The sequence below is a fragment of the Oncorhynchus mykiss genome, chromosome 27 (genome assembly GCF_057628025.1).
Source record: "Oncorhynchus mykiss isolate SJ-2025 chromosome 27, ASM5762802v1, whole genome shotgun sequence".
Classification (NCBI taxonomy): Eukaryota; Metazoa; Chordata; class Actinopteri; order Salmoniformes; family Salmonidae; genus Oncorhynchus; species Oncorhynchus mykiss.
Genome location: NC_143048.1, coordinates 14,127,501 through 14,140,522, shown reverse-complemented (window position 1 = coordinate 14,140,522; position 13,022 = coordinate 14,127,501). Strand labels below are relative to the sequence as shown.

At 55.4% G+C, this 13,022-nt stretch overlaps 1 protein-coding gene across 4 annotated transcripts in view; it reads left to right on the top strand.

Annotated features, from left to right (window-relative positions):
• Positions 1–13,022, top strand: part of LOC110507588 (alpha-actinin-4) — a 59,602-nt gene that overhangs the window by 35,909 nt on the left and 10,671 nt on the right. For 2 of the 4 annotated variants that reach the window (XM_090224512.1, XM_036964948.2), the window contains exons 12-20: positions 5–155; positions 470–578; positions 820–960; positions 1,372–1,554; positions 1,762–1,896; positions 2,170–2,349; positions 2,831–2,977; positions 4,079–4,159; positions 4,734–4,799. In XM_090224512.1, coding sequence (XP_090080638.1) covers positions 5–155; positions 470–578; positions 820–960; positions 1,372–1,554; positions 1,762–1,896; positions 2,170–2,349; positions 2,831–2,977; positions 4,079–4,159; positions 4,734–4,799 — 1,193 coding nt within the window. The remainder of the gene's footprint in view (positions 1–4; positions 156–469; positions 579–819; positions 961–1,371; positions 1,555–1,761; positions 1,897–2,169; positions 2,350–2,830; positions 2,978–4,078; positions 4,160–4,733; positions 4,800–13,022) is intronic. The other 2 variants (XM_036964943.2, XM_036964944.2) reach the window with 1 other exon arrangement.

The following is a 13,022-nucleotide window of genomic DNA, read 5'->3' as shown; positions in this document are numbered from 1 at the left end:
CCAGGTAAGGAGGCCATGCTGACCCAGAAGGACTATGAGACAGCCAGCCTGTCGGAGGTCAAGGCTCTGCTGAGGAAACACGAGGCGTTTGAGTCTGACCTGGCCGCCCACCAGGACCGCGTGGAGCAGATCGCTGCCATCGCACAGGAACTCAAGTGAGAGGGAGAAAAGGAGGGAGGGATGGGAGGAGTTGATGGAGGGAGTAAATGAGATATGGGGGGGGGGGTGGAAAAGGATGGGAGATCGTGGGAGGGGACTGAGGGTGGATGGGAGATTGTGGGAGGGGACTGAGGGTGGATGGGAGATTGTGGGAGGGGACTGAGGGTGGATGGGAGATTGTGGGAGGGGACTGAGGAAGAGATGAACTGAGAAATAATCCAGAAGAATGAAAAGATGGAGATTGTGGTCAGGTTGAGTAGGACTCATGTAGAAAGATAGTAATTCCACGTGTGTGTTCCCTGTGCCTCAGTGAGCTGGACTACTATGACTCCCCCAGTGTGAACGCCCGCTGTCAGAAGATCTGTGAGCAGTGGGATGCCCTGGGGTCTCTCACCCAGAGCCGCAGGGAGTCTCTGGAGGTACGCCCCCACCCCCCCAGCCGGCCACCTTTCACACAGCCCCATCTAGTCATACACTACAGGTCATGACAAGGACACGTTTACACTGCGGAAATGGGTAGACGCACACACAACCAACCACACACACACGCAGACTATCTGCCAGGGTTCCCTTCCCCCACTTCTGTGTCTCATGGTGAACCCCTGTCACATAGATGCTAGTGTTCCCAGCAGGCACCTGACCCCAGTCTCCCCCCCACAGAGGACAGAGAAGCAGCTGGAGTCCATTGACGAGCTGTACCTGGAGTACGCCAAGAGGGCGGCACCCTTCAACAACTGGATGGAGGGGGCCATGGAGGACCTGCAGGACATGTTCATCGTTCACAACATCGAAGAGATCCAGGTAAAAGACATGGGGACACCGTCACCAACCGTTTACTGCTTTACGTCCCCAGAGGGTCTCCACTACCACAATGTATCATCATGACCTGTGCTGTTAACAGTAGGTTGTCAAGGAACTTGTCATTTAGTCTCATACTGGGTAACAAACATTTAGCAATGCAACCGTACCCGTAGACTGCCAGTCATAGCTCTAACGCTACTTAGCATTGGCTCGTGAAGCTACCGGTAACTTCCTTCACACTGCGCGCATGGTATCCATGAGTTCATCTGGCTGATGCGGGTATGCACTGTGATACCATGCTGATCTCTCTCCATCTGTCCTTTCACTTTGTCCTTCACCTTGTTTCCCGTCCTTCTCCTTCGTTTCAATCTCTCGTTTTTCTCCTCCTCCTCCTCCTCCTCTCTCTTACAGGGCCTAATCACAGCCCATGAGCAGTTCAAGTCCACCCTCCCAGAGGCCAACAAGGAGCGGGAAGCCATCCAGGCCATTCAGGCGGAGGTGCAGAAGATTGCCCAGTACAACGGCATCAAGCTGAGCGGGGGCAACCCCTACACCACCATCACACCCAAGACTATCGACAACAAGTGGGACAAGGTGTGTACCTGTGGCTGTATGTTCATATATGCTTTGCGATGTGTGCAATTACTGCTTTTGCCAGTTTGAATTCAATCCATATATATTTATTTATGTCTGTTCCCACGTGCTCGTTAATACCTAAAACAGGCCCCTGAGTGAGCCTCAGCCTTGTGGGAATGAGTGTCTGCTGTGCTGACTGGCGCCCCCATGTGGTGTGTTTTGTAGGTGGAACAGCTGGTTCCCCAGCGTGACAAGGCCCTGCAGGAGGAGCTGGCCAAGCAGCAGTCCAATGACCACCTGCGCCGCAAGTTTGCCACCCAGGCCAACATCGTCGGGCCCTGGATACAGACCAAAATGGAGGTACAGCAAAGAAACCCAGACCGACTCGTACTACATAAGATTGATCCAGCCCTCTTAGTGCCATGAGTTCTGTTGGCTCTGTACCTCCTGGGTCGTGTTCATTAAGGCATTCAACAGAAATCGTTTTGTAAACGGGGAAGAAAATTGAGCGTCCAGGTTGACCCTACCTGTTTCAGCTTGTTTTCTTCCATTTGGTGCCGAGTGAATACACACCAGCTCTGGCCTTTTTGGGATCTGGTCCTTGAATGTGTGTGTGTGTGTGCGTGTGTGTAGGAGATTGGGCGGATATCCATTGAGATGAATGGAACTCTGGAGGACCAGCTGGTGAACCTGAGAGAGTATGAGCAGAGCATCATAGAGTACAAGCCCAACATCGACCAGCTGGAGGGAGACCATCAGCTCATCCAGGAGGCCCTCATCTTCGACAACAAATACACCGCCTACACCATGGAGGTAGCTACACACAACACTGACTTTTCTCTGCACCCTGGGCAGCCCAAATGGCCCCCTGTTCCCTTTATAGTGCACTACGTTTGCTCCAGGCCTGGTAATAAGTAGTGCACTGTGTATGGAATAGGGGGCTATTTGGGCTGCCACCCTGCTCTGTTGGTTCTATGTGGAGAATAGGTCACTATGTTTCGCCATCCTTTTTTGTTCTCTTCAGATTTTCATTGTCTGTTCTATTTTTATATTTTCTTTGACCAGGCGGGCAGTTGAGAACCAGTTGTTATTTACAATGAAAGCCTGCCGGTTTCTGGTGTCCTCCCTCTTTTAGAGCCGTTTGTCCATTCGTCTCTGTTCTACATATTACGTTTCTATCTCTCCTCCTTACTCAATACCGTTTCTTCATGTGGTTAACCTTCAATGTATGTTCTCTCTCTCCGTCTTTCCCACCCACCCTCCCTCTCTCTCCCCTTCCATTCCTCCATCTCAGCACCTGCGGGTGGGCTGGGAGCAGCTCCTCACCACCATCGCCCGCACCATCAACGAGATCGAGAACCAGATCCTGACACGTGACGCCAAGGGCATCAGCCAGGAGCAGCTGCATGAGTACCGCACTTCCTTCAACCACTTTGACAAGGTCAGGGGTCAACACCAGGGGTCAACATGGGGGATCAGGCGAGAGGGAACAGGGGGGCATCTTTCTGTAGAAAATAACATCGTAAAAATGTCTGAGAATGCTGTTATTTCCACTGGCTTTTGCAGTTGAGTGTCTTACTCTAGAAGTGTTTACACTTTAACTCCCGTATGTGTCGAGTCTGAAGTCCCCCTCTTATTTCAGAAGGGAAACTCAGGTGGGACTAAGAAATGGACTAGACTTGTGAGGACGAACCTATTCCTTATTTGTTGACATTCACAGGTGGAACTAGTAGTGTTTCACCCTGGGTTGGAGGTGGCTGGGGCTGTGTGGAGCGGAGTGCCCTGAGATAAGGGGGGGGGGGGTAACCCCCGAGTTCACCTCACCCATCCCACAACAGCGTACCTCATCACTTCACCTCACTGTCTTTATGCATGCTGTGTTTGGCTCAACATCAAGACAGAGTTTGTGTCCCAAATGACACCCTATTCCCTATATAGTGCACTGCTATTGACCAGGACCCATATGGCTCTGGTCAAATGTAGTGCACTATATAGGGCAGGGGTATTCAACTATCACCCTATGAGGTCCGGAGCCTGCTGGTTTTCTGTTCTACACACGCCTGGTGTCCCAGGTCTAAAGCAGTCCCTGTTCACAGGAACAGTGTGGCGAAAGAGCCGTGGAGCTTTGAGGTCCAGAGTTGAATTTGAGGGTTATAAGGAATAGGGTACCATTTGGGACGAAGCTGTCCTGTCAGTAGCACTGTGGTGATCTTTGAGGACTTGTCATTCCCATAAAGAGCTATAGGGGACACCGTTTAAACAGCAAAGGAGAGCACTTTGCTCTCCTTTGGAGAAGCTGACCCCTCACTGTGGGTGTGCCTGTCTGTCTAGTATCACGGATGTGTTTCCCCGTAGGCTGTTGTCATTGTTTAACATCTAACATCCATTTGTTTGTCTGTCTGTCCATCATCATCACCCTCGTTTTGCCTGCCGTGTCCCCATCACCTGACCACTCCCACCTGGCATCCCTGTGTTGTGATGGTTCCATCATGGCTTCCGTCGTCATGGTGTGGTCTGTAATTGGCTGATGGTGACCTCACAGGACCACAGCGGGGGCCTGATGGCTGAGGAGTTCAAGGCGTGCCTGATCAGCCTGGGCTACGATGTGGAGAATAACAAAACGGTAAGGAGCCCAGACAAGCCAGGGGGCGAGAACGTAGGAGAGAGGGGCTGCTGCTGTTTCCCCTGTCTAACCCGCGGGAAGGTGCTCTCTGCCTGGCTCTTCTCCTTGCCGGTGCTGTAATTCACTCATTTCACTCACTCACCCACTCACTCACTGGCCTCCACTCCAGCCTCAGCCTCAGCTCCAACAGCGCCACTGCATTACCTTGATTTGACTCTCTCTTTTAAAGCTGTTTTTGTGTTTTCCTTTTTTTCCCCCACTCTCCTCACATTACTCACCTCTCCTCACATTACTCACCTCTCCTCACATTACTCACCTCTCCTCACATTACTCACCTCTCCTCACATTACTCACCTCTCCTCACATTACTCACCTCTCCTCACATTACTCACCTCTCCTCACATTACTCACCTCTCCTCACATTACTCACCTCCTTTGTTCCTCCTCTTTCCATACTTCTATCGGTTCCTCCTCTCGTGCTTTTCTGTCCTCCCCGAATCTACTCTCCCTCTATTGCTCTCCTTTTTCTGCCATATCTGTTCCTCTTCCTCCATCTCTCGGCCCCTGGGAACAGAAGCGCACAGGGCAGATGGACATGGACAATTACCGCGCTCTGCTCGTTGCCACTGGAAACAGTCTGGTACTGCCTTTTTCTTCTCGCTCTGTCTCGCTCTGTCTCGCTCTGTCTCGCTCTGTCTCGCTCTGTCTCGCTCTGTCTCGCTCTGTCTCGCTCTGTCTCGCTCTGTCTCGCTCTGTCTCGCTCTGTCTCTGTCTCGCTCTGTCTCGCTCTGTCTCTGTCTCGCTCTGTCTCGCTCTGTCTCTGTCTCGCTCTGTCTCTGTCTCGCTCTGTCTCTGTCTCGCTCTGTCTCTGTCTCGCTCTGTCTCTGTCTCGCTCTGTCTCTGTCTCGCTCTGTCTCTGTCTCGCTCTGTCTCTGTCTCGCTCTGTCTCGCTCTGTCTCGCTCTGTCTCGCTCTGTCTCGCTCTGTCTCGCTCTGTCTCTGTCTTGCTCTGTCTCGCTCTGTCTCGCTCTCTCTGTCTCGCTCTGTCTCGCTCTCTCTGTCTCGCTCTCTGTCTCGCTCTGTCTCTGTCTCGCTCTGTCTCTGTCTCGCTCTGTCTCGCTCTGTCTCTGTCTCGCTCTGTCTCTGTCTCGCTCTGTCTCTGTCTCGCTCTGTCTCTGTCTCGCTCTGTCTCTGTCTCGCTCTGTCTCTGTCTCGCTCTGTCTCTGTCTCGCTCTGTCTCTGTCTCGCTCTGTCTCTGTCTCGCTCTGTCTCGCTCTGTCTCTGTCTCGCTCTGTCTCGCTCTGTCTCTGTCTCTGTCTCGCTCTGTCTCGCTCTGTCTCTGTCTTGCTCTGTCTCTGTCTCGCTCTGTCTCTGTCTCGCTCTGTCTCGCTCTGTCTCTGTCTCTGTCTCGCTCTGTCTCTGTCTCGCTCTGTCTCTGTCTTGCTCTGTCTCTGTCTCGCTCTGTCTCTGTCGCTGTCTCGCTCTGTCTCTGTCTCGCTCTGTCTCTGTCTCGCTCTGTCTCGCTCTGTCTCTGTCTCGCTCTGTCTCGCTCTGTCTCGCTCTGTCTCGCTCTGTCTCTGTCTCGCTCTGTCTCGCTCTGTCTCGCTCTGGCTCGCTCTGTCTCGCTCTGTCTCTGTCTCGCTCTGTCTCTGTCTCGCTCTGTCTCTGTCTCGCTCTGTCTCTGTCTCGCTCTGTCTCTGTCTCGCTCTGTCTCTGTCTCGCTCTGTCTCTGTCTCGCTCTGTCTCTGTCTCGCTCTGTCTCTGTCTCGCTCTGTCTCTGTCTCGCTCTGTCTCGCTCTGTCTCTGTCTCGCTCTGTCTCGCTCTGTCTCTGTCTCTGTCTCTGTCTCGCTCTGTCTCGCTCTGTCTCTGTCTCTGTCTCTGTCTCTGTCTCTGTCTCTGTCTCGCTCTGTCTCGCTCTGTCTGTCTCTGTCTCTGTCTCGCTTTGTCTCTGTCTCGCTCTGTCTCGCTCTGTCTCTGTCTCGCTCTGTCTCTGTCTCGCTCTGTCTCTGTCTCGCTCTGTCTCTGTCTCGCTCTGTCTCTGTCTCGCTCTGTCTCGCTCTGTCTCTGTCTCGCTCTGTCTCTGTCTCGCTCTGTCTCGCTCTGTCTCGCTCTGTCTCTGTCTCGCTCTGTCTCGCTCTGTCTCGCTCTGTCTCGCTCTGTCTCGCTCTGTCTCGCTCTGTCTCTCTCTGTCTCGCTCTGTCTCTGTCTCGCTCTGTCTCTGTCTCGCTCTGTCTCTGTCTCGCTCTGTCTCTGTCTCGCTCTGTCTCTGTCTCGCTCTGTCTCTGTCTCTGTCTCGCTCTGTCTCGCTCTGTCTCGCTCTGTCTCGCTCTGTCTCGCTCTGTCTCGCTCTGTCTCGCTCTGTCTCGCTCTGTCTCGCTCTGTCTCGCTCTGGCTCGCTCTGGCTCGCTCTGGCTCGCTCTGGCTCTGTCTCTGTCTCGCTCTGTCTCTGTCTCGCTCTGTCTCTGTCTCGCTCTGTCTCTGTCTCGCTCTGTCTCTGTCTCGCTCTGTCTCTGTCTCGCTCTGTCTCGCTCTGTCTCTGTCTCGCTCTGTCTCGCTCTGTCTCTGTCTCGCTCTGTCTCGCTCTGTCTCGCTCTGTCTCTGTCTCGCTCTGTCTCGCTCTGTCTCTGTCTCGCTCTGTCTCGCTCTGTCTCTGTCTCGCTCTGTCTCGCTCTGTCTCGCTCTGTCTCTGTCTCGCTCTGTCTCGCTCTGTCTCTGTCTCGCTCTGTCTCGCTCTGTCTCTGTCTCGCTCTGTCTCGCTCTGTCTCTGTCTCGCTCTGTCTCGCTCTGTCTCTGTCTCGCTCTGTCTCGCTCTGTCTCGCTCTGTCTCTGTCTCGCTCTGTCTCTGTCTCGCTCTGTCTCTGTCTCGCTCTGTCTCTGTCTCGCTCTGTCTCGCTCTGTCTCGCTCTGTCTCTGTCTCGCTCTGTCTCTGTCTCGCTCTGTCTCTGTCTCGCTCTGTCTCTGTCTCGCTCTGTCTCGCTCTGTCTCTGTCTCGCTCTGTCTCGCTCTGTCTCGCTCTGTCTCGCTCTGTCTCTGTCTCGCTCTGTCTCTGTCTCGCTCTGTCTCTGTCTCGCTCTGTCTCGCTCTGTCTCGCTCTGTCTCTGTCTCGCTCTGTCTCTGTCTCGCTCTGTCTCTGTCTCGCTCTGTCTCTGTCTCGCTCTGTCTCGCTCTGTCTCGCTCTGTCTCGCTCTGTCTCGCTCTGTCTCGCTCTGTCTCGCTCTGTCTCGCTCTGTCTCGCTCTGTCTCGCTCTGTCTCTGTCTCGCTCTGTCTCGCTCTGTCTCTGTCTCGGTCTCGCTCTGTCTCGGTCTCGCTCTGTCTCGGTCTCGCTCTGTCTCGGTCTCGCTCTGTCTCTGTCTCGCTCTGTCTCTGTCTCGCTCTGTCTCTGTCTCGCTCTGTCTCTGTCTCGCTCTGTCTCTGTCTCGCTCTGTCTCTGTCTCGCTCTGTCTCTGTCTCGCTCTGTCTCGCTCTGTCTCTGTCTCGCTCTGTCTCGCTCTGTCTCTGTCTCGCTCTGTCTCGCTCTGTCTCTGTCTCGCTCTGTCTCGCTCTGTCTGTCTCTGTCTGTCTCTGTCTCGCTCTGTCTGTCTCTGTCTCGCTCTGTCTCTGTCTCGCTCTGTCTCTGTCTCGCTCTGTCTCTGTCTCGCTCTGTCTCTGTCTCGCTCTGTCTCGCTCTGTCTCTGTCTCGCTCTGTCTCTGTCTCGCTCTGTCTCTGTCTCGCTCTGTCTCTGTCTCGCTCTGTCTCTGTCTCGCTCTGTCTCGCTCTCTCTGTCTCGCTCTGTCTCTGTCTCGCTCTGTCTCTGTCTCGCTCTGTCTCGCTCTGTCTCTGTCTCGCTCTGTCTCGCTCTGTCTCTGTCTCGCTCTGTCTCTGTCTCGCTCTGTCTCTGTCTCGCTCTGTCTCGCTCTGTCTCTGTCTCGCTCTGTCTCGCTCTGTCTCGCTCTGTCTCGCTCTGTCTCGCTCTGTCTCGCTCTGTCTCTGTCTGTCTCTGTCTGTCTCTGTCTGTCTCTGTCTGTCTCTGTCTCGCTCTGTCTCGCTCTGTCTCGCTCTGTCTCGCTCTGTCTCGCTCTGTCTCGCTCTGGCTCGCTCTGTCTCGCTCTGGCTCGCTCTGTCTCTGTCTCGCTCTGTCTCTGTCTCGCTCTGTCTCTGTCTCGCTCTGTCTCTGTCTCGCTCTGTCTCTGTCTCGCTCTGTCTCTGTCTCGCTCTGTCTCGCTCTGTCTCTGTCTCGCTCTGTCTCGCTCTGTCTCTGTCTCGCTCTGTCTCGCTCTGTCTCGCTCTGTCTCTGTCTCGCTCTGTCTCGCTCTGTCTCGCTCTGTCTCTGTCTCTGTCTCTGTCTCGCTCTGTCTCGCTCTGTCTCTGTCTCGCTCTGTCTCTGTCTCTGTCTCTGTCTCGCTCTGTCTCGCTCTGTCTGTCTCTGTCTCTGTCTCGCTCTGTCTCTGTCTCGCTCTGTCTCGCTCTGTCTCTGTCTCGCTCTGTCTCTGTCTCGCTCTGTCTCTGTCTCGCTCTGTCTCGCTCTGTCTCTGTCTCGCTCTGTCTCTGTCTCGCTCTGTCTCTGTCTCGCTCTGTCTCTGTCTCGCTCTGTCTCTGTCTCGCTCTGTCTCGCTCTGTCTCGCTCTGTCTCTGTCTCGCTCTGTCTCTGTCTCGCTCTGTCTCGCTCTGTCTCTGTCTCGCTCTGTCTCGCTCTGTCTCTGTCTCGCTCTGTCTCGCTCTGTCTCTGTCTCTGTCTCGCTCTGTCTCGCTCTGTCTCTGTCTCGCTCTGTCTCTGTCTCTGTCTCGCTCTGTCTCGCTCTGTCTGTCTCTGTCTCTGTCTCGCTTTGTCTCTGTCTCGCTCTGTCTCGCTCTGTCTCTGTCTCGCTCTGTCTCTGTCTCGCTCTGTCTCTGTCTCGCTCTGTCTCTGTCTCGCTCTGTCTCTGTCTCGCTCTGTCTCTGTCTCGCTCTGTCTCTGTCTCGCTCTGTCTCGCTCTGTCTCGCTCTGTCTCGCTCTGTCTCTCTCTGTCTCTCTCTGTCTCGCTCTGTCTCGCTCTGTCTCGCTCTGTCTCGCTCTGTCTCTGTCTCGCTCTGTCTCTGTCTCGCTCTGTCTCTGTCTGTCTCTGTCTCGCTCTGTCTCTGTCTCGCTCTGTCTCTGTCTCTGTCTCGCTCTGTCTCGCTCTGTCTCTGTCTCGCTCTGTCTCGCTCTGTCTCTGTCTCGCTCTGTCTCGCTCTGTCTCTGTCTCGCTCTGTCTCGCTCTGTCTCTGGCTCGCTCTGTCTCGCTCTGTCTCGCTCTGTCTCGCTCTGTCTCGCTCTGGCTCGCTCTGGCTCGCTCTGTCTCGCTCTGTCTCTGTCTCGCTCTGTCTCGCTCTGTCTCTGTCTCGCTCTGTCTCGCTCTGTCTCTGTCTCGCTCTGTCTCGCTCTGTCTCTGTCTCGCTCTGGCTCGCTCTGTCTCGCTCTGTCTCGCTCTGTCTCTGTCTCGCTCTGGCTCGCTCTGTCTCGCTCTGTCTCTGTCTCGCTCTGGCTCGCTCTGTCTCGCTCTGTCTCTGTCTCTGTCTCGCTCTGTCTCTGTCTCGCTCTGTCTCTGTCTCGCTCTGTCTCTGTCTCGCTCTGTCTCTGTCTCGCTCTGTCTCTGTCTCGCTCTGTCTCGCTCTGTCTCTGTCTCGCTCTGTCTCTGTCTCGCTCTGTCTCGCTCTGTCTCGCTCTGTCTCGCTCTGGCTCGCTCTGTCTCGCTCTGTCTCTGTCTCGCTCTGTCTCGCTCTGTCTCTGTCTCGCTCTGTCTCTGTCTCGCTCTGTCTCGCTCTGTCTCGCTCTGTCTCTGTCTCGCTCTGTCTCGCTCTGTCTCTGTCTCGCTCTGTCTCGCTCTGTCTCTGTCTCGCTCTGTCTCGCTCTGTCTCTGTCTCGCTCTGTCTCGCTCTGTCTCTGTCTCGCTCTGTCTCGCTCTGTCTCTGTCTGTCTCGCTCTGTCTCGCTCTGTCTCTGTCTCGCTCTGTCTCGCTCTGTCTCGCTCTGTCTCGCTCTGTCTCGCTCTGTCTCTGTCTCGCTCTGTCTCTGTCTCGCTCTGTCTGTCTCGCTCTGTCTCGCTCTGTCTGTCTCGCTCTGTCTCTGTCTCGCTCTGTCTCTGTCTCGCTCTCGCTCTGTCTCGCTCTGTCTCGCTCTGTCTCGCTCTGTCTCGCTCTGTCTCTGTCTCGCTCTGTCTCTGTCTCGCTCTGTCTCTGTCTCGCTCTGTCTCTGTCTCGCTCTGTCTCTGTCTCGCTCTGTCTCTGTCTCGCTCTGTCTCTGTCTCGCTCTGTCTCTGTCTCGCTCTGTCTCGCTCTGTCTCTGTCTCGCTCTGTCTCGCTCTGTCTCGCTCTGTCTCGCTCTGTCTCGCTCTGTCTCGCTCTGTCTCGCTCTGTCTCGCTCTGTCTCGCTCTGTCTCGCTCTGTCTCTGTCTCGCTCTGTCTCTGTCTCGCTCTGTCTCGGTCTCGCTCTGTCTCGGTCTCGCTCTGTCTCGGTCTCGCTCTGTCTCGGTCTCGCTCTGTCTCTGTCTCGCTCTGTCTCTGTCTCGCTCTGTCTCTGTCTCGCTCTGTCTCTGTCTCGCTCTGTCTCTGTCTCGCTCTGTCTCGCTCTGTCTCTGTCTCGCTCTCGCTCTGTCTCGCTCTGTCTCGCTCTGTCTCGCTCTGTCTCGCTCTGTCTCTGTCTCGCTCTGTCTCTGTCTCGCTCTGTCTCTGTCTCGCTCTGTCTCTGTCTCGCTCTGTCTCTGTCTCGCTCTGTCTCTGTCTCGCTCTGTCTCTGTCTCGCTCTGTCTCTGTCTCGCTCTGTCTCTGTCTCGCTCTGTCTCGCTCTGTCTCTGTCTCGCTCTGTCTCGCTCTGTCTCGCTCTGTCTCGCTCTGTCTCGCTCTGTCTCGCTCTGTCTCGCTCTGTCTCGCTCTGTCTCGCTCTGTCTCGCTCTGTCTCTGTCTCGCTCTGTCTCTGTCTCGCTCTGTCTCGGTCTCGCTCTGTCTCGGTCTCGCTCTGTCTCGGTCTCGCTCTGTCTCTGTCTCGCTCTGTCTCTGTCTCGCTCTGTCTCTGTCTCGCTCTGTCTCTGTCTCGCTCTGGCTCTGTCTCGCTCTGTCTCGCTCTGTCTCTGTCTCGCTCTGTCTCGCTCTGTCTCTGTCTGGCTCTGTCTCGCTCTGTCTCTGTCTCGCTCTGTCTCGCTCTGTCTCTGTCTCGCTCTGTCTCTGTCTCGCTCTGTCTCGCTCTGTCTCTGTCTCGCTCTGTCTCGCTCTGTCTCTGTCTCGCTCTGTCTCGCTCTGTCTCTGTCTCGCTCTGTCTCGCTCTGTCTCTGTCTGTCTCTGTCTCGCTCTGTCTGTCTCTGTCTCGCTCTGTCTGTCTCTGTCTCGCTCTGTCTGTCTCTGTCTCGCTCTGTCTGTCTCTGTCTCGCTCTGTCTCTGTCTCGCTCTGTCTCTGTCTCGCTCTGTCTCTGTCTCGCTCTGTCTCTGTCTCGCTCTGTCTCGCTCTGTCTCTGTCTCGCTCTGTCTCTGTCTCGCTCTGTCTCTGTCTCGCTCTGTCTCTGTCTCGCTCTGTCTCTGTCTCGCTCTGTCTCTGTCTCGCTCTGTCTCGCTCTGTCTCTGTCTCGCTCTGTCTCTGTCTCGCTCTGTCTCTGTCTCGCTCTGTCTCGCTCTGTCTCTGTCTCGCTCTGTCTCGCTCTGTCTCTGTCTCGCTCTGTCTCGCTCTGTCTCTGTCTCGCTCTGTCTCTGTCTCGCTCTGTCTCTGTCTCGCTCTGTCTCTGTCTCGCTCTGTCTCGCTCTGTCTCTGTCTCGCTCTGTCTCTGTCTCGCTCTGTCTCGCTCTGTCTCTGTCTCGCTCTGTCTCGCTCTGTCTCTGTCTCGCTCTGTCTCGCTCTGTCTCTGTCTCGCTCTGTCTCGCTCTGTCTCTGTCTCGCTCTGTCTCGCTCTGTCTGTCTCTGTCTCTGTCTCGCTTTGTCTCTGTCTCGCTCTGTCTCGCTCTGTCTCTGTCTCGCTCTGTCTCTGTCTCGCTCTGTCTCTGTCTCGCTCTGTCTCTGTCTCGCTCTGTCTCTGTCTCGCTCTGTCTCGCTCTGTCTCTGTCTCTGTCTCTGTCTCGCTCTGTCTCGCTCTGTCTCTGTCTCGCTCTGTCTCGCTCTGTCTCTGTCTCGCTCTGTCTCTGTCTCGCTCTGTCTCGCTCTGTCTCTCTCTGTCTCTCTCTGTCTCGCTCTGTCTCGCTCTGTCTCGCTCTGTCTCGCTCTGTCTCTGTCTCGCTCTGTCTCTGTCTCGCTCTGTCTCTGTCTCGCTCTGTCTCTGTCTCGCTCTGTCTCTGTCTCGCTCTGTCTCTGTCTCGCTCTGTCTCGCTCTGTCTCTGTCTCGCTCTGTCTCTGTCTCGCTCTGTCTCTGTCTCGCTCTGTCTCGCTCTGTCTCTGTCTCGCTCTGTCTCTGTCTCGCTCTGTCTCGCTCTGTCTCGCTCTGTCTCTGTCTCGCTCTGTCTCGCTCTGGCTCGCTCTGGCTCGCTCTGGCTCGCTCTGGCTCGCTCTGTCTCGCTCTGTCTCTGTCTCGCTCTGTCTCGCTCTGTCTCTGTCTCGCTCTGTCTCGCTCTGTCTCTGTCTCGCTCTGTCTCGCTCTGTCTCTGTCTCGCTCTGGCTCGCTCTGTCTCGCTCTGGCTCGCTCTGTCTCGCTCTGTCTCTGTCTCGCTCTGTCTCTGTCTCGCTCTGTCTCGCTCTGTCTCGCTCTGTCTCGCTCTGTCTCGCTCTGTCTCGCTCTGTCTCGCTCTGTCTCGCTCTGTCTCTGTCTCGCTCTGTCTCTGTCTCTGTCTCGCTCTGTCTCTGTCTCGCTCTGTCTCGCTCTGTCTCGCTCTGTCTCGCTCTGTCTCTGTCTCGCTCTGTCTCTGTCTCGCTCTGTCTCTGTCTCGCTCTGTCTCTGTCTCGCTCTGTCTCTG